This window comes from Schistocerca serialis, chromosome 1 (assembly GCF_023864345.2).
Source record: "Schistocerca serialis cubense isolate TAMUIC-IGC-003099 chromosome 1, iqSchSeri2.2, whole genome shotgun sequence".
NCBI classification, from domain to species: domain Eukaryota; kingdom Metazoa; phylum Arthropoda; class Insecta; order Orthoptera; family Acrididae; genus Schistocerca; species Schistocerca serialis.
In genome coordinates, this window is record NC_064638.1 from 307878509 (window position 1) to 307898273 (window position 19765).

Below are 19765 nucleotides of genomic sequence, written 5' to 3' on the forward strand. Positions count from 1 at the left end.
TTTAATAGTTACAACTAGCTATGGGAAATAATACAATACCATATATCATTTGCACAGTGTAGCACAGATTTTCTTTTTCCCAATTGGTTTTAACAGAAAACTTATACAGTGTTGTGTAAGAAAATACATAGCCAATTTCCATCCAAATTATTATAGTATCATGTAAAAATTTGAAATAAATCAGTCAAGAATGTTCTGAGATTATTTTCATTCACACTCTGTATGATTTACTATAACCTAGCTCCAAACTGTTAAAGTGGACAGAGTCACAGTGGGGAGTCATAATTTGTGTGCTGACGTAATTCCCAAGAATCCCCCAGATTAGGATATATATCCAATTCCCATATGTATTTAGCAGTTGCAAAGCATTTCTGAATTTGTCAGTGTTGTATAAACTTAATGTTGGATTTAAAGGCATATAAGAAGTCCATGAAATTCATTCAATAATGCATTTTTTCAGGTGCACCAATCCTGTACATTATCATGTCATGGCCAGATCTTATCCCATGGAATGAAGTGGACTCATACTTTTTGTCTTGGTGTCACCTTTTGGGAGCTGGCTGTCCATGGATTGGCAGCTTTATTTATCATCTGTTCATGAACCTGGAACATGGGGAGAAAATATATTACCGGCTACTACAACTTGATATGCTTGGTATCTGGATTAGCCAGAGCATTGGTATGTCCTTGTAAATATACTTTATAGCAAGTAGCACAAATAATTCCTAAAAAACACACACACACACACACACACACACACACACACACACACACACACACACACACACACACACACACGCATACACACACAATGTGGTAATAAGCTTTACAGTGGCAAAGAATTGAGGAACAGAAGTAAAATTTAAACACTGTGTGTGTTGTAATAAAGAAACACACTAACAATATATGTACTCCTTGATGTGGTGATGCCAACTTAACCACTCTAAAGCAAAAGCAATTAAAACAGGGCATACACATAATCAACAGAACAATTATCAAATCCAGGAGATTATTGGCTGGGAAAGGGGCTAAGAAAAGGTTGGAAATATGCAGAGGAATTAAGGAAAAGTTACTCCACATATTATACCTGGGAAGATTAAACACATCTAAGGGCTCACAAGGAACCTCTTGAGGGTGAGGTCACTAGTTCGGTGTTTAGTAAGACTCATTTGAAAAGTGTTGTGTTAACAATTATGATACGAAAAATACTAGCTGTTAATGACTCACCATGTGCATCATGAGAATGACAGAAAATGGATGTCTGGGAGGTATAGAGAGCAACCTTCTGTGGGATGTATATATTCCACTTCACAAAATGGACATCATCAGCATTCAAGAAATATCAAAACAAACCATTAACTTGCAACATGAACACCAAATGTAAAATGGCACACCACAGTGGTCACAAAGCTTTGCACCATCAAGATCAAAGGCAAACTCCTTGATAGTTATAACCCATGATGGATGTTCAGCTGTGGATCCACTCTTGAAAGAACACATGTGGAAAGGATAGATTGCTACTCACAATATGGCAGAGGTTTCGAGTCACAGACAGGCATAACAAAAAGACTACTAAACAAGTAAGCTTTCAGCCAGAATGCCTTCTTCTGAAATAGGTAACTTACAAACACACATTCATGTAAATGAAGCTCACACCCACATGACCACTGTCTCTGGCTACCAAGGCAGGGCTGCACATTCTGGCCTCAACAGTCCAAGACAGTGGCCATGTGTGTGTGAGCTGTGCTTGCATGAATGTGTGTGTATGTTGTCTATTTCAGGAGAAGGGCTTCTGTGCAAAATGGTACATGTTTAGTAGCCTTTTTGTTGTACCTGTCTGCAACTCAGCATTTCCACTGTATGGTGAGTAGCAATCTAACCTCTTCATAATACTGTTATTATTCTATCCTGGATTTTCCTTTGCTTGAGAATACATATAGAATCATATTGGTGTAATGGGGTGATGTGAACTGTTGGGATGTGATGGCATGAAGCTGAATGCAGAACAGTCCATCATGGAGTTTGTCATGAAACTGGCTGTCCTTTAAGGCACAGCTGTAGATAGAGCAATAATATGTTTTATGTTGTTGTTGGTGGTGGTCTTCAGTGCAGAGACTGGTTTGATGCAGCTCTCTGTGCTACTCTATCCTGTGCAACCCTCTTCATCTCAAAATATATACTGCAACCTACATCCTTCTGAAACTGCTTAGTGTATTCATGTCTTGGTCTCCCTCTACGATTTTCACCCTCCACACTTCCCTCGAATACTAAATCGGTGATCCTGTGATGCCTCAGAATATGTCCTACCAACCAATCCCTTCTTCTAGCCGAGTTGTGCCAAAAATTTCTCTCCTCCTGATTAGCTGCATGATCTTATTCATCTAATCTTCAGCATTCTTCTGTAGCAGCATATTTTGAAAGCTTCTATTCTTTTCTTGTCTAAACTGTTTATCATCCATATTTCACTTCCATACATGGCTACACTCCATACAGATAGTTTCAGAAAAACTTCCTGACACTTAAATCTATACTTGATGTTAACAAGTTTCTCTTCTTCAGAAACACTTTCCTTGCTGTTGCCCGACCACTATGGTCGCAGGTTTGAATCCTGCCTCGGGCATGGATGTGTGTGATGTCCTTAGGTTAGTTAGGTTTAATTAGTTCAAAGTTCTAGGCGACTGATGACCTCAGAAGTTAACTCGCTTAGTGCTCAGAGCCATTTTGCCATTGCCAGCCTGTATTTTCTATCTTCTTTACTTCTGCTCCACAAATAGCAAAAATCATCTTCTTTAAGTGTCTCATTTCCTAATCTCATTCCCTCAACATCACCTGGGCTGGACCCACTAGCAATGATGGCTGAGGCAACGATGCCGAGTGTGCAGGTGGAGGCAGCCTGACCAGAACAGCAGGCTGTGGCAATGGACCCTAGGCCAAAGATGGATCGGTGCCAGTGCTGAGAAGCTGGATCTCCATGGCATGTGGAGGAAGCAACCAGTGAGATGGTGGCACCTCCACAGCAAATGAAAACAGGCTTGAGACGGTGGGTGTTGGATGGGCAGGGGAGACCTTAGCCACACCCACAACCCATTAGCTTCTGGCAGTGAGTGGTGGCACAACTGGTCAAAGAGGCATGCCACGAGCCCATCGACCAGCCCATCAGCCATATGGATTTCACAAAGATGGCATCCCCAGTGGTGGACAACAGTGGCCACCAATATCCACTTAGGCCAGTGACCAAATCGCCGCGCCCACTGCCAGCTACACGAACCTGACCACGGTGGTTGCACTGCAGGCAACAGAAGGTGGAAGAGCATGTGTGGCTGTTGTCCATGAAGCAACTCACCTGGGCCCTGCTCACTTACAGTCATGAAGCAACAGTTGCTCAAAAAATGGAGAAGGGCATCATCCGGCAAAGAATCCACAATGCACTTGTCATTCCGCCTTGCCATTTGACTGAGAGTGAAATGGTGGAGCCATAACATGATGAATGTCATGACAGAAACAGAAACAAAACATTTGCAAGGTATGATAAATCAACTGGTGCTCATTATTGTAAACTAACATATAAGGCAACCCCTCAATAGACAAAAGTCTTAAAAGCAAACGAATTGTGACCTCAGCCAGCATCAACACAATCCAGAGAATCTGAAGAAACTGGGATAATGCATCCACAACCAAGAGCCAATAGCATTTCAAGAAGGGACCCACAAATTCTACATGAATGCTTTCCCATGGCTGAAATGGACCTGGCCAAGGGGACAGATATGCCCTGGGAGCCACTTGTTTTTGGGCACACTGCTCACAAGCAGTAACAGGTTGCACCACCCCTAGAGATTGAAGTCTGTCTGATTCTGCTTTCAATTGATTTTTCAGGGCAACAGGAATAGGATGCACATGACAAAAATGAAGCTCAGCCATGGATTTCAAAGAAATATCAGCAGAAAAATTCATAGCATACTCTATACTTTCCAAAAACAGGTCTGAAAACTCATCACACAGTATTTTCAGTTGAGAATATGATATCTGATTGGAAACAAGGTGAAATGCATTGGTGATAGAAGATCCAAATGTCAGAAATGCGTCCATCTCAAACAAGTTCTCAACACTGGCATCAGCAACCACCAAAAATGTAATGGAACAAACCACTGACTTGGAAGAGACAGATGCCTAAATTGTCCCAAAAGTTCAATGTTCTGTTTGTTATAACTGACCAGCTTCTGTGTGACCAGTCTCTACAGTGGTGAGCCAAAACTATCATAGGTTTGACCATTCAATAATTTCATTGCAGCAGCTGCGTTGACCTATAGCTGGAGCACTTGGCAAATACATTTAACTTGACAAACAACCTGGGAGAAGTCACAAGTACTGAAGTCACACAGTTTACATTCACATCCACATCCTGAGCAACCTTTGGTGAATGACACACAGAGGCATTGCGGCCTTTCTTTTGGCGAGTATCATGAGTAGCCCAGCACTTAGGGCACACCGAACATCTGTGCTGAAGAAAACAGAAAGGACAAGGTGTAGACAGAGAATGCAGATGCTGGTGCTGTGGCAGTCACAGCTGCTTGGGCCACCCTTGGTCTGCTCAATGCTGAGCCCCTATGTTTACTCTCATCACTCCCGCTTCCTCGTGCAAGCTATCTGTCGTCCTAGTGGGCACTTCTTTCAACACTACTGACACATCACCCCATGCTTCAGTTTTGTCACCTGCTGCCTGAGAAACTTCAAAAAATTGTGCTATTTGCAAAAATTCTGTCAGTGGGGTTTAACATAGTCTGAATAAGAATCACCATGGACACCAGTAATGAATTGACACTTACAGCTTAGGCCTTGAAGTTCAGCTATCTGGTCCCTGTATGACTGATTTGATTTCTTGTGGCGCCAGTAGAATTCAACTTGTTCCTTTAATGCATTCTGTTGCGATGGTAGTTGGCCAATAAACTGCACATGTGATCAAAAGTGAGAGCTGCCAGTTCTTGTAAAGGCATAAGCTGATGCAATAATTGATATGCCTTAGGTGGGAACCTTGAGAGGAATAAGGCTTTGCACAAATTGGAGTCTGTCATCACCAAAACCCAAAAAGTGCTGTCTGACTTTTTTCATAAGTTTCCCAATCCTCTACTGAATCAACATACCAGAGAAAAGAGGCTGGATAGACTGGTGGAGCACTACCCTGTCTGTTAATGGACACCACCAAAGTGGGCACTGCAGAAGTAAGCTGTTCAATCAGGGCTGGTAACACAGCATCTATAATGACTAATCCTGACAAAATTCCAAAGTTATCACCAATCAGTTAGCAACAAAGTAATACACAAAACCAATCCAAATAACACAAAATGACTTTATTTGTAAACCTCAGAACAATAATGGAAGTAAGCCTCTCATTCTACACACACAAGAAGACAAAAAGCGTCATACAGAAGATGTAAGATAAGTGATACACAAAACAACTGACATGAGTAGTATGAACTAAAAGAACACAGTGAGAGTGAGCCAGCACTGCTCAGTGTGTATACAGGAGCGAGTCACCATTAAGTGATATGGTGGAGACTGTCCTGTGTGCATGCTTCTTACATATGGTCTCTAGTGGCAAGCCAGTGGTAATACAGTTGGCAGTCGATTTACATGCACACTCACACTGACACTACTCTTGCCGCACTCACACTCACGTGACCTAGTAGCAGGATACCGTACATGGGACGATCAAATAATATGTGAAACTGGACACTTAAGATTCTTAAGACTCAAGGTAAATAGAGAGCTTTCTTGGAAATATCACATTCAGGTACTAGGACAGAAATTTAATGGTGGTATCATATTTTAAAACTACTACAGGCATTAACCAAAATTATTCTTAACCAAAAAAAGAGTAGTCAATACAAATGTTGATTTCAGTTCCCAAACTTATGTAGCCCATTGTTAAATCATTTTTGTAATTCTCTCTCTGTCGTCCATGTACATATAGTATTTGTAGTTAACAACATGGACTCATTCAAAAGGAAGTACAGAATTCACTCTTTGAACACTCAACAGAAAACCATTTGCATTTGGTTATTACTTCCACAACTGTTGTACAGATAAATATGCACTGCACTACAGGCTCTATTTTCAACTGGCTTCCATGGTCTGAAAAATCTTAGAGATAAACAGGGCTTCCTTCCAATAATTTAGAGATGAATGATGCAACATGATGTTTCATTGTATGTGTTGTGGCTAATATTTTGTTTTGGTGTTCTTTTGAGTTTTATGATTTCATGTAATCACTGATCAGTAGTCATCATGTAAAAAATTAAAATTTGTTACTTGTTGTAGTAATTGAATTTCCCTCCCTCTGTATATCAGTCTGCTGGTATGTGTATCATGAGCATAAATGTGTTACAAATGTGTGCTAAAACTTAAAGTATTCTAATTAATCGAGAGTATGAATAGGTAATTTACATACTTATTATACTGTATTCATCACAACTAACTTAAACTATTTTCACTGAATATGTTTCAGGTGCCCTTCCAGCTATTTCTGCATCCACATATTGTTTGCCACGACTCTGTCGATATGTCATAGTTTGTTTCTACTGTGTTCTTTCCATATGGGGCCTCTACAAGGTATGTCAAAATATAATACGTTTTAATTCCAAACACAATTTTCATACTATTGTTCCCTCTTAAGAAGATAATAATATGGAGATGTACAATGAAGAGGAAACTTTGTTAAATATCTGCAGCCATTAAAATTTGGAAAGTTTCTAGTGAATATTGTTTAATCTGTTAACTTTATGGCAAAAAGGATACCAAGAAATGTTTGTCAATCATTGAAATTTATCCAGATTTCTTGTACCATTGAGAGACTCACAAATAATACAGAATAAATATTAACTATATAGAAATGTCAAAGGTCATACATTAAGAAGTGTAAGGAAATTAATTAGGCAACACATTTCTGAAAATATTGAATGGATTGTCAATCTCTTCTTGTTCTCTAACTTCTTGCTATATCCTTTTCTATCTTCTTTGACCTGGTGAACTGATTATCATTACTGCTAATACATGAACAGCCATCAAAATAAAAATTCATTTGACAATGCTAATACTTTCAATATGAGACAGTGTCCCTATAATACACAAGGTTCTTAGTCACGTGTGTGGTACATAATTAAGTCTCACTCAGTGTCTGCAAATAGAATGTCAAGTTGTAATTATTTATCTGCCTTATCTGATGGCTTCATAAAAATATCACACAAGGTCTGTTCAAAAAATTTTGGAACTCTGTGCACAAATTTTTTCTATGCTTACCCTTTACTTATTGTGCATGGTGTCCTTCAAAATACTCGCCTCCACAATTGATACACCACTCCTAATGCTGTTTCCACTTCCAGAAGCAGTCTTGCTGTGCCTCTAGCTGGACTGCACAAAGCATCTTCTCGGAATTTTCTTTTATCTCATATATCATTGCAGATCTTCATTGTTTCAATGGAGCTTTCAACTTTAGAAATAAAAATAAGTCTGCAGGGGCCAGGGCTGGAGAGTACAGAGCATGAAGCAACATAGTGGTTTCGTTTTTTGTCCAATAGTCACACACCAACAGGGATGAATGTGCAGGGGCATTATCGTGATGCAAGAACCACGAATTGTCTTAGCACATTCAGGTCGTTTCCTTCTCACATTTTTTCACAGGTGTCACAACACAACACAATAGTACCATCAATTAACAGTTTATCCCTGTGACACAAATTCATAATGAACTAATCCTTCAAAGTCAAAGAAAACTATCTGCATGGCTTTGAAATTTGGCCTTATGTGACAAGCTTTTTTCGTCTTGGAGAACCTTCTCCCACTATTGGGAAGACTGAACCTTGGTCTCAACATCATAACCATAGACCCACATCTCATCAACAGTTATGATTCTTTCAATGAATATCTTGTTCTCATTTGCATGATCCAAAAGCTATTCACAGAATGCGAGGCGAAGATCTTTCTTGTCTTGACTCATGAGCCGTGGAACGATCTGGGAGGCAACGTGATGCATTCCAAGATGCTGTGTCAGGATTTCTTGACATGATCCATCTGACATTTTACCTTCTTCTCAAATCTCTTGTACTGTCAGTCTTCAATCGGCATGCACAGTTTTGTTGGCATTCCTGACATGAGCGTTGTCGGTAGATGTTGAAGGACGTCCTAAACTAGGATCATCCTTAACTTCCATCTTGCCATTTTCAAACCATGTGAAACATTCATAACATCAATTGTGGCTGAATCATTCATCACTGTAGGCTTCCTTCATAATTTGGTGTGTCTCTGTAAAGGATTTCTTGAGTTTCATGCAAAATTTAATGCAGACATCCTGCTCCTCTAACTCTGCCATCTCAGTATTCACAAACTATGTCACACAACATTCTACTCAATACAGCACTGAACAATAACTGACAGACATACAGCAATGAAACTTCCAGCGTTACACATTAAACACAGGCAGGGATGCCAACCGCATTTCACTCCAACACACTATTTGTGCAAAATTACGAATTTTCCAGAATTTTTTGAACAGACGTCGTATTTTAAAAGTAATAATTTACTGTTAATAATGTGTCTTATTTTGTTGGATAATTCAAAACTGTTTGTATTCATGGCACTTAAGTATAAACAGCCTATAGCTCTCTTATGAATTAACCCAGGTCTGTGTGTAATAACACACAGCAGTATTTCCGAGATCAATAAAAACCAAACCAAATTACAGATAGATTAAAATGTGACAGTGTTAGACTTCTCAGTAAGTAGATTAATGTCAGAGATGTCAACAACCAACAGCCAGGATCTAATCTTACATATTATTTCTATATTTATGAGAAGTCAATGTATTCCAGCATTGTCACTCATCTGCACAAAATGAGATACATGTAGTTTGTATTTGAAAAGGACAGTGATTTATACAAGTATTATGTACATGAGTAAAATTTTAAATGACAAAAATGTAACAGCTAATCCACCTTATAGTATATGACGGAAGATACTAAAAGTATCACTATCTTTTCTGCCCTTCGCTGTTCCATTCCTGGATGTTTCACAGAGCATTAAAGGGCATAGTGGACATCTGAAGATGAACCTACAATCAGCTGTAAATATTGGCATGAAACCAATGATAGTTTACAGACTAGTTTCAGTCCAGGCAGCAAGTATGTATAACAGCACAACTCGCAGCACCTAGAGGAAACACCTTGGTCAGACGTCAAAATATTGTCATGAAATGGAAACAACAACTCAGCTAAACACTCATAAGTATGCCATTAACAGTTTGCTGTGATCTGGCAGTGGCCATTCACACTGGTAGCTGTTTAGGTTTCACACCCACATAAACACTGGACAGTATTTGCAGCTCAGCTTTCATATATGATCCCGTCCCTTTTAGACAGCTAGTACTCATCCCAAAAACTGATAGCTGTTTCTCTGCACTGAGGAACTCATCTACATCAGGAGACATGAGTAGAGTAAACTTCTGCCTAAAATATTACCAAAACTCCAAAAAGTAGTAGTCTGTCTCACATCCAAATAATAACATAACCCTAAGTCACTCCTACTCCCAATCCCCTGGCTTCCTTAGTGATTACCCAGATACAATACCTCTCCATTTCACATATTCACCCCCTCTTTTTGCAGCTCAATCACATTTATTTACTACTCAAACAAAGATAAGGTCACATGTGAAAGCAGCCACATCACATACTAGCTGTGCTTTGTTTACTGTGCAGCATTCTGCCTTGTGTGACGCTTAATTAGCTGTCTCCAGGCAAATGGCAACCACCAAATTGCAAACTCAACCATATGGTGGCACAAAATACTGCATGAGGCAGTGCCATTGACATCAGTGGATCCTGTCCACAAGGACCAGCTCCTTTGGATTGCACAAGTCAGAATTGTCACTTCAACATTTTCTCAATTCTCAAAATCCCTCTGACCTTAACTTATGCTGTCCCACCTTCAGTTGACTCATTCTAGCTCCCTCACCCTAACCATTTCCTTTCCTGTCTCAACTTTTATTCCCCATTTCTCCAGTTCCTCCCCCCCTCCCTCCCCCCTCTCTCTAATTATCTATCTATCTCTTTCTCTCACACTCCATTTCATCAGTTTTGTGTTTATCATTTATAATACTTAATCCTCATTTTACCACTTCCATGAGAGCCATCTGTCTTGCCCTCTTCTGCTTCCACTGTACCCTTTCCCTTCCTTGCCAAATACTTCAAATTGCCTCCCAGTTGCCACAATCCTTTCCTAGCGCTCGTGCACACACGTGTCTGTGTTGGCAACCATTGTAGTAACCAAACAAAAACCAACTGCGGGAACGCCTTGGGCTGTGGATCAGAGCCGCCAGGCAGGGAAGCTGCCGGCGGTGGAGCACACACCACCAGGTAAACACAGGACGAGTCGGACGACAGACCAACGACAACTGACAACAACCGACCACGACCGACAATGACCGACACAACAAGGAAGAGATAAACAATGGAGGCTTGTGGAAACCACAACACCAAACACTAACAGTAAATCCACTCAGAACCAGAGCCAGGCAAATGTCAACAATGAGCAACGACCAGAACGCAGTACCGCTGAGATAGAAACGAAATCCAAAGCGAGTACCAGACTGGCTGGAATAGGGCAGAGCAGATCCCTATATACGAAACTGGAGGGAGCGGCTCTTGGCGGCTGTCTGCACGTGGCATACCGCGCGAGTGCCGCTGCGCGGAATAGCCACCGTGGAGGCGGAGCCCTCTATGGGCTGACCACGTCCATTTGTTCTGATGCGTGTTCGACTTCCGCGGCGGAAGGTACTAGATCTGTCCCCCCCGAAATTGGTGCATAGGGGCGGAAATGCCCCGGACAGTGCCGAGGTGGGTGGAATGAGGGCACGGTTTGTGAGACGTCCAGAGGGACCAGTGGGGGAGGGGAGGGCAGACTGTTTGCGGCATCCATCAAAGTGTCACCAGAGGGCAGGGGGTCAAAGGGCATCTCTATACCCCAGCGAGATGGAAGGGGTGTCTGCAGAGCCAGCGAGGAGATGGAGGTTGAAGGGAAGGGCTCCACCTCGAGGGACGTGTCTGCACCAGGAAGCAGGAAAGGCGGTGGGGGAGGAATCAAGGCAGGGGCCCGAGGTCGGAGTTGGTTATGGTGGCGATGCTCGAGCCCTCTGTGTGTCTGTGCGGTCGTCACTCGCCGCCCATGAGCTGCCGTCACTGTAGCGGGCATCGATGCAGGTGTGCTGCCATAGGAGCGGGCCCACACAGCCATGCCCGGGGCGTAGCGCCGGGAGGGGCTGGAGTGGGGCCCAGAAGGGGATGGTGCCAGCAGATGGAGGAGGGTCCGAGGCCCGTGAAGGAGTTCGGCAGGACTATGACCGGCCACTGGCGTAGTGCGGTAGATGCTGAGAAACAAGTTGAGGGCCGAGGTGGTGGCTGACGGCTCCACTGATTTCATCAGCTGCTGTTTGAAAGTGCGGACCAGGCGTTCTGCCACGCCATTGGATGAAGGATGGAAGGGGGGAGAGCGAATGTGTTTGATACCATTAGCGGAGCAGAAGGCCTGGAACGATGACGCCGTGAATTGGGGCCCGTTATCCATGACCAACGTCTGAGGAAGGCCTTCAGTGGCCAACACCTGGGCCAAGGTGGTGAGGGTGGCGTCAGTGGTGGTGGACGCCATGCAGACCACATATGGGTATTTGGAATAGGCATCAATGATGAGGAGCCACATGGAGCCTAAGAAGGGGCCTGCAAAATCGAGATGGATCCTGTCCCAGGGTTGGCTGGGTGTTGGCCAGGGCGCGAAAGATTGTGGAGGACTAACCTGATGACACGCAAACACTGTGCAACCACGGACCAGGTGCTCAATGTTGCAATCGATCCCTGGCCAATAGACATGTCGTTGAGCCAACGCCTTCATGCGAGACATCCCCCAGTGTCCGCGGTGTAATAAGTGCAAGACGTGATGGCGTAAGTCTGGAGGGATGACCACCCGATGGGCGTCCGAGCCCGTGGACAACAGGAAGATGTCCTCCATCACCGAAAGTTTGTGTGAGACGTGATGCCACGGGCTGAAGTCAGTTTTCAAACGTTGGGTAAGGTAGGGAGGCCAACCATGGGTCACATAGTGGAGGACTTGCCGCAGAATGGGGTCCCTGCACATGGAAGCGGCGATTTGCGTAGCCGTCAGAGGAAATCCATCGAGAGTCTCATGGTGGGCAGAGTCGATGTGGAAGCACAGGACTTCCTGCTGGTCGAACGCCGGATTGGGTCCTGCTGGGAGACGCAACAAGGCATCTGCATTAGTGTGTTGACTGGTGGGCTTATAGCGGATGGTGTAAGTGTAATTACGCAAGAACAACACCCAACGCTGAAGACGCTGAGCCGTCCGTTCTGGGAGGTGCGAATGGGGCCTGAAAAGTGACACTAAGGACTTGTGATCCATGAGGAGGGTGAACTGCGCCCCAAACAGCTAAATGTGAAATTTCTGAACTGCAAAAATAATGGCAAGAGCCTCCTTTTCGATCTGAGAGTAATTCCTTTGTGCAGGGGTTAATGTCTTGGATGCATATGCCACAGGTTGTTCCGACCCATCCTCATTCCTGTGCGCCAGGACTGCCCCAATCCCGTACGCTGAGGCATCGGCCACCACCACCAAGGGACGATCCGGAGAGAAAGGCATAAGGCGAGGGGCAGATTTCAGCATCGTCTTCAGGCAGGTGAAAGCCTGATCGCAGCAGAAGTCCACGTGTAAGGTACCCCTTTGCGATGCAGGCGATTTAGGGGATGCGCGACGTGGGTGGCTTGGGGTAAGAACTTTAAGTAATAATTGACTTTCCCCAAAAATACCTGGAGTTCAGATAAGTTTTGTGGACGTGGAAGGGCATCAATGGCTGCGATATTGTGGTCTGAAGGGCGAATGCCATCTTTACTGAGCCAATGGCCTAAGTACTCCACTGCCGGTTGAAAAAAACTGCACTTCTCCAGCCAACAATGTAAACCCGCAGACTGCAGGGAGTGAAATAAGGTATTGAGGTTGTCCAGATGTTCCTGGCGCGTGTGCCCCGTGACTAAGATATCATCGAGGTAATTGACACAAGCCAGTATTGGTTGCGTAAGTTGCTCGAGATACCGCTGGAAAATTGCAGAGGCAGAGAAAATGCCAAATGGAAGACACTTGTATTTATAGAGACCGAAAGGCGTGTTGATGACGACGATGGCCTGTGATTCCTCATCCAATGGCAATTGGTGTTAGGCTTCTGCCAGATCAATCTTAGAAAAGTACTCGCCACCTGCCAGTTTAGGGAGAAGGTCTTCCTGTCGAGGGATGGGATAAGTTTCGAACAAAGACTGAGCGTTAACCGTAGCCCCAAAATCCCCACAAAGACGAAGTGATCCATTGGGTTTCTTGATGACCACTAAGGGCGTTGCCCAGGCACTCGATTGTACTGGCTCGATAACCCCCACAGCCTGGAGCTGATCGAGTTCCTGCTTGATGGCCGCATGCAAAGCCACCGGAATAGGCTGAGCCCAACAAAAGCGAGGCTGTGTGTTCGGCAGTAAAGTGATGTGTGCCTGGAAATCGAAAGCGCAGCCCAGGTCTGCCGAAAACAGGGAGGAAAAGGACGCGCACAGATCGTCTAGGTCCTGAAATGGAACCATAGTTGAGACGAACTGCACTTCGTCTTGAATGGAAAAGCCAAACCATGTAAACGCATCTAGTCCAAAAATGTCTGAAGCTGACGGGTGGTCCACCACAAATAGGGTAAGGGGCCGGGGAACATTTTTGTAGAAGGCCATAACAGAGGGATGGAACCGTCGCCGTAGGCGACCAACCTCCGAGAGGGTGGGGACAATTCTGGAGACCCGAGACGTGCATATGTCGTCAGATTGACCAAATAAACTGTGGCCCCCGTATCGACCTGGAAACGGACGTCCTCGTTAAAGATGCGTAGGGTGAGGAATAACTTTTGAGCCAATGTGTCGGTCTGAGGGGCGACTGTGTGTAAAGCATGGACGGCTTCCTGTTGGCCTGCAGGGGCGGGACGGGGGCGGGTCAAGCGGCTACGACAGACTGATCGAAGGTGGCCTTCTTTCTCACAGAGCGAACAGGTCTTCCAGCAATGGGGACAGTCAGCTCAAATATGGGCCGAGAAGCACTGGGGGCATGACGGGAGGGGGCCACGCGGCCAACGTCGAGGGGCGACCGGCAGTTTGGACGCCATAGAGATGTCAGACAGTGAGGAATCTCAACGGCGGTGCCCTCTGGAGACTGCGCCCCGTCGACGGCGGGAAGGAGTGAATCAGGAAGTGGACTCGACCGCTGCCACCTGCGGCCGTGCCATGAGACGCTTGTTCGCCACCTGAGCAATTTCGAAGGAATGGGCAGTACGCAGAATGTCAGAATGTCTTCCAATGAGGGGTTGTCCAACTTCAACGCCACAGTGCGGACCTCCAGGTCGGGCGCCAGTTGAACGACCACATCCCGAATTAACGAATCTGCATATGACGCCTTGCACTGCTGATTGGTGCACGTGAAGTTGCATTTGCGGCTGAGGCCTTGCAAATCTGTCACCCAGGAATGGTAGGACTGACCCGGCTGCTTATGGTATTGATGGAATTCCAAGCAAGATGCAACCATGTGGTATCGCTGGGAATAATAGTTAGTTAGCAACACACAGATCTCGTGAAAGGAGAGAGCCATGGGGTCGGCCAATGGTGCCAACTTGCGGAGCAAGAAAAACGTGTCCAGTGAGGCCCAAGACAAGAATAACGACTGCTGCAGAGAGTCATCTGACACCTGAAAGGCCGTGAAATTTTGCTTCAGACAATTCAGGTACGTTTCCAAATCCTCTTTTGCGTCGTTGAACGGTGGGAACGACGGCGGAGGTGGGAATGTGTCTGAAAGTGGGGCACCTGGGAGAAGAGGTTGGAGAGAATCTCGCTTATTGACCCTGTCCGAGAGCAACTGCAGTGACGTCTGTAAGACCTCCAACTGCTGCTGCTGTTGCATGAGCTGCTGCTGTTGCTCTAAGAGATGAACAATTTCTCTTCCATACTCCTATGTTCCGTTTACCTCGTCGCCAATGTAGTAACCAAAACCAACTGCAGGAATGCCTTGGGCTGCGGATCGGAGCCGCCAGGCAGGGAAGCTGCCGGCGGTGGAGCACGCACCACCGGGTAAACACAGGACGAGTCGGACAACAGACCAATGACAACTGACAACACCCGACCACGACCGACACAACAAGGAAGAGATAAACAACGGAGGCTTGTGGAAATCACAACACCAAACACCAACAGTAAATCCACTCAGAACCAGAGCCAGGCAAATGTCGACAACGAGCAATGACCAGAACGCAGTACCGCCAAGATAGAAATGAAATCCAAAGCGAGTACCAGACTGGCTGGACTAGGGCAGAGCGGGTCCCTATATACGAAACCGGAGGTAGCGGCTATTGGCCGCTGTCTGCACGAGGCATAGCGGTGGTGCCCTCGCTGTGCGAGTGCCGCTGAGCAGAATAGCCGCCGCAGAGATGGAGCCCTCTATGGGCTGACCACGTCCATTTGCTCTGGCGCGTGTTCGACTTCCGCGGCGGAAGATACTAGAACCATCTATCAACATTTTACCATGTGGGTGATACTGGAGATTTGTAATTGTGTTGGAGAGAGTGTTTCTACTATTATTCAGAAATGAAAACTGATTAGATTGCTGGAAGGGAGATGGAGAAAGAGAGACAGTGGTGGTGGTGGTGGTGGTGGTTAGTGTTTAACGTCCCGTCGACAACGAGGTCATTAGAGACGGAGCGCAAGCTCGGGTTAGGGAAAGAGTGGGAAGGAAATCGGCCGTGCCCTTTCAAAGGAACCATCCTGGCATTTGCCTGAAACGATTTAGGGAAATCACGGGAAACCTAAATCAGGATGGCAGGAGAGGGGATTGAACCGTCGTCCTCCCGAATGCGAGTCCAGTGTGCTAACTACTGCGCCACCTCGTTCGGTAAGAGAGAGAGACAGTGAGGAAGGTGTGTGTGTGTGTGTGTGTGTGTGTGTGTGTGTACGCGCATATGCTAAATTGGGAAACTGAAAGAAAGTTGAAAGCTAGTGAATGGTTGTCTGTCCTTCATTTCCATTATTTCCCAATCCGAGATGTAATAACCATAAAATTAGAAGTACTATATTTTTGGTAGAATACATAGTTCAACATATTACGGTTCTACGCGCTTCAGTATGGAACCGTGTGACCACTACGGTCGCAGGTTCGAATCCTGCCTCGGGCATGGATGTGTGTGATGTCCTTAGGTTAGTTAGGTTTAAGTAGTTCTAAGTTCTAGGGGACTGATGACCTCAGATGTTAAGTCCCAAAGTGCTCAGATCCATTTGACCCATTTTTCAACATATTATGAAAAGGTTAGATTCCATCTCACTGTAAAGATGACATGTTGAGATATGGACACACACAACAAAAAGACAGTTACACATTAATATTTCAGTGAAAGTCTTCTTCAGAAAAGAAAAGACACACACACACACATTCACACAAGCAAGCACACCTCATGCACACATGACCGCTTTTGCTGGCCACTCTAGCCAGAATGCAAATGTCATGTTGAACAAAAGCAGGACTCCAGAGTAGGGTAAGGAAAGGGAAGGGTTAGCAGTCCACAGATAAATGGAGAGAAGAATGCTGTCTGTCGGGGCATGCAGGATTTAAATGGCATTAGGACACCAGACAGCCAGGTGCAGCATTGGAGTGGGAGGCTGTTGAGAGGTGTGTATGTGTTGGGGGGGGGGGGGGGGAGGGGGGGGGAGGAAAGGAGAGGAGCAGAGAAGGGAAATAGACTGGTAGGTGTGATAACACAAATTCAGAAAATCTGATGTTAGAGATGAGTATCCAGATGGCCCAGTCTGTGAAACAGCCATTGAAAACAAGCATGTTATGTTCACCTGCATGTTGTACCACAGGGTGGTCCACTTTGCTCTTGACCACAGTTTGGTTGTGGCACACAGACAGGCAATATCCCCACACCTAGTCTGGAAATAGATTGCCCATGCCAAGTCCTCACACATTTGCAATCCTCCCACTGCCCTCAAGAACCAGCTATGAAGCACCCCCTTCGGCACCCAGTACCACCCTGGGCCGGAACAACTGAACCACATCCTTCATCAGGGCTTTGATAATCTATCACCAAACCCTTAAATTAGGGACATCTTACCAAGATCTTTCCTACCTCTCCTAAATTGGTGTTCCACCACACTCTGACCTCTACTACATCCTAGTGCATCCTTAGTCCATCCCTATGCCACTCTCAAACCCAATCCTATGCCACAGAGATTATATCCCTGTGGAAGATCTGGTGAAAGACCTGCCCAATCCACCCAACAGCACTTTCTATTCCAGTCCTGCCACAGGCTTATCTTACCCCCTCAGAGGCCAGGCCACCTGTGATAGCAGCCCCATCATATACCAGCTCTGCTGCAATCATTGCCCAGCTTTTTATATTGGTATGACTATTAAACAGCTGTCTAACAGGATGAATACCGTTACAAAATGCTGGTAAGACAAAAAATTCCCTCTATAACCATAGTCTGCAAACCATTGTGAAGTGTTTGACAGAAGGCACTTAGCATAGTGATACATGTCACGATTCCTTCCCATTCCAAACGTGTTTGACCCATTTGATAAATGATTGCTTAAATGCCTCTGTGTGTGCTTTAAGTAATCTAATCTTGTTTTGACAGTCCCTATGGGAGTGATATGTTGCAGGTTACAAAACATCTCTAGATTCTTCATTAAACACTGGCCCTTGAAATTTTGTAAGCAGACTTTCACAGAATAACTTATGTCTTTCTCCAGACCTCTAGCATTTCAGGTTTTCCAACAGTTCCATGACACTCTCCCATGATTGAAACAAACCTATGATCATTTGTGCTCCTTTCTTTATATACATTCAGCTATCCTCTGTTAGACCTATTTGGTGTGGGTCCATCACATTTGAACAATATTCTGAGATGGAATGCACAAGTGATTTTTAAGCAGTCTCTTTTTGTAAACTTGCCAGGATTTTGCCATTAGACTATCAATGAAATGAAGTCTGCCGCCTACCTATAGGAGGTTTGATCTCATATATATTTAAAATACACTCCCATAGCAGTTTATAGGATGTGTTTCACTTGATTACAACCAATCTAACAAAATATTCCCAGAAATCAGCAGTATTTCATAACACTCATAATGTTTCAATATTATCTTGGCCTTGTAGATCCATTTATTCATTTACTCACTCAACCATAAGACAGCCCTCAAGCTGCATAAGGTGCCCTCCATAATTACAAAAATATATGTCAGGTGTTTTAAAATACAGATTGTATTGCGCAATGTGCAGTTGTACAATTTTATAATCACACTATGCTAAATTTAGTTACACTACTTATACAAAGTTGTTCTACACACACTCTTAAGAATGATAAGGATAAAAGCTATTATTTTATAATTAAATTGGTAGATTACTTACATTGCTATTGACAAATTCGTCAACAGTGTAGAAATATTTTTCTCTCAGACTGGATTCTATAATATTTCTGGACTTATTAGTATTTAACTGCTTCATTCCACTTGTTAATTTGTTAAAAAGAGACCTACCTGCATGCAGAAAGTATTTTTGAGTTGTTGTTAGTCCAAAGGAGGGAGATGGTGGTTAGAGTTTAGCATCTCATCAACAACGAGGTCATTAGAGATGAAGGACAAGCTTGGAAGAGGGAAGGATGGGGAAGGAAAATGGCCTGGCCCATTCAAAGGAACCATCCTGGGGTTTATCTGAAGGAATTTAAGGTAATCACAGAAAATCTAAATCTGCGTGGCCAGACACGGGTTTGAACCATCATCCTCCCAACTACAAGTCCAGTGTGTTAACCACTGTGCCACCTCACATATTTGTCAGTCTAGTCCAGGGAATATTCAAAGAGTTCCTGTTCCTAGTTCTGTAAAAGTGAACATTTGTTCTTGTCTCGTGTTTATCCCAGTTGTCATTGGGTGAGTATAAGTATGTGAAATATGTATAGAATTGGGATAGCCGTTGTTTTGTTATTGATGAAATACATTTTGCATGGATTGTTGGCTCTCAGACCATACGTTTTTACCAAAGAAAAGCTCTTCTAGCTCCAATACAGTTACCCCACATCATTATCCATAGTTATTGTGTATAGGCAAGGAGCAATTGTTTCACACTAACACAGGTTTTTAGTTCCTGATTAGATACAACACATGAAATAGTTTGCTATGTAGATTATCTGTCTATGGTCTCCAGTTCAGTTTTGTGTTGAGGTAGATACCCAGTAATTTGATAGCCCAAGGGTCGAATTCAATAACCAGGTTGAAATGGAAGTAGGTTGCAGTAGTTATGCAGAGACAAAGAGCCACACAAGGGAGATTAGAGTGGAGAGCTGCATCAAACCCCAAGAGCTGCAAGACTACGACATTATCATCTTCATTAAAATATATAAAGTAAACCCTAGAAATTTTCAATGTATAGTTTTGTTGAAAATTCAGTTTATAAGCAATTTTGTTTATTTCATATGAAGGCACTTACTGCTTGGTCTCCATGGGAACGAAGGCTCTGTTTTCTGCTCCCCTTTGTGATGCGCCAGTTTCTGTGCCTGTTACGAATGTCACCTATAGGGGGAGGAGATCCAGCAACATTGATACATGTTATACTACAGGTAAAGTACATTTATTTCCATACTGTATTACTATTGTAAGA

At 44.2% G+C, this 19765-nt stretch overlaps 1 protein-coding gene across 2 annotated transcripts in view; it reads left to right on the forward strand.

Moving 5' to 3' along the window:
- LOC126469225 (progestin and adipoQ receptor family member 4) overlaps positions 1-19765 on the forward strand; it is a 165355-nt gene that overhangs the window by 112195 nt on the left and 33395 nt on the right. Inside the window, exons 2-4 of one of the 2 annotated variants that reach the window (XM_050096615.1) lie at positions 461-679; positions 6503-6606; positions 19587-19724. In XM_050096615.1, the coding sequence (XP_049952572.1) occupies positions 461-679; positions 6503-6606; positions 19587-19724 (461 nt within the window). The remainder of the gene's footprint in view (positions 1-460; positions 680-6502; positions 6607-19586; positions 19725-19765) is intronic. The other variant, XM_050096616.1, reaches the window with a different exon arrangement.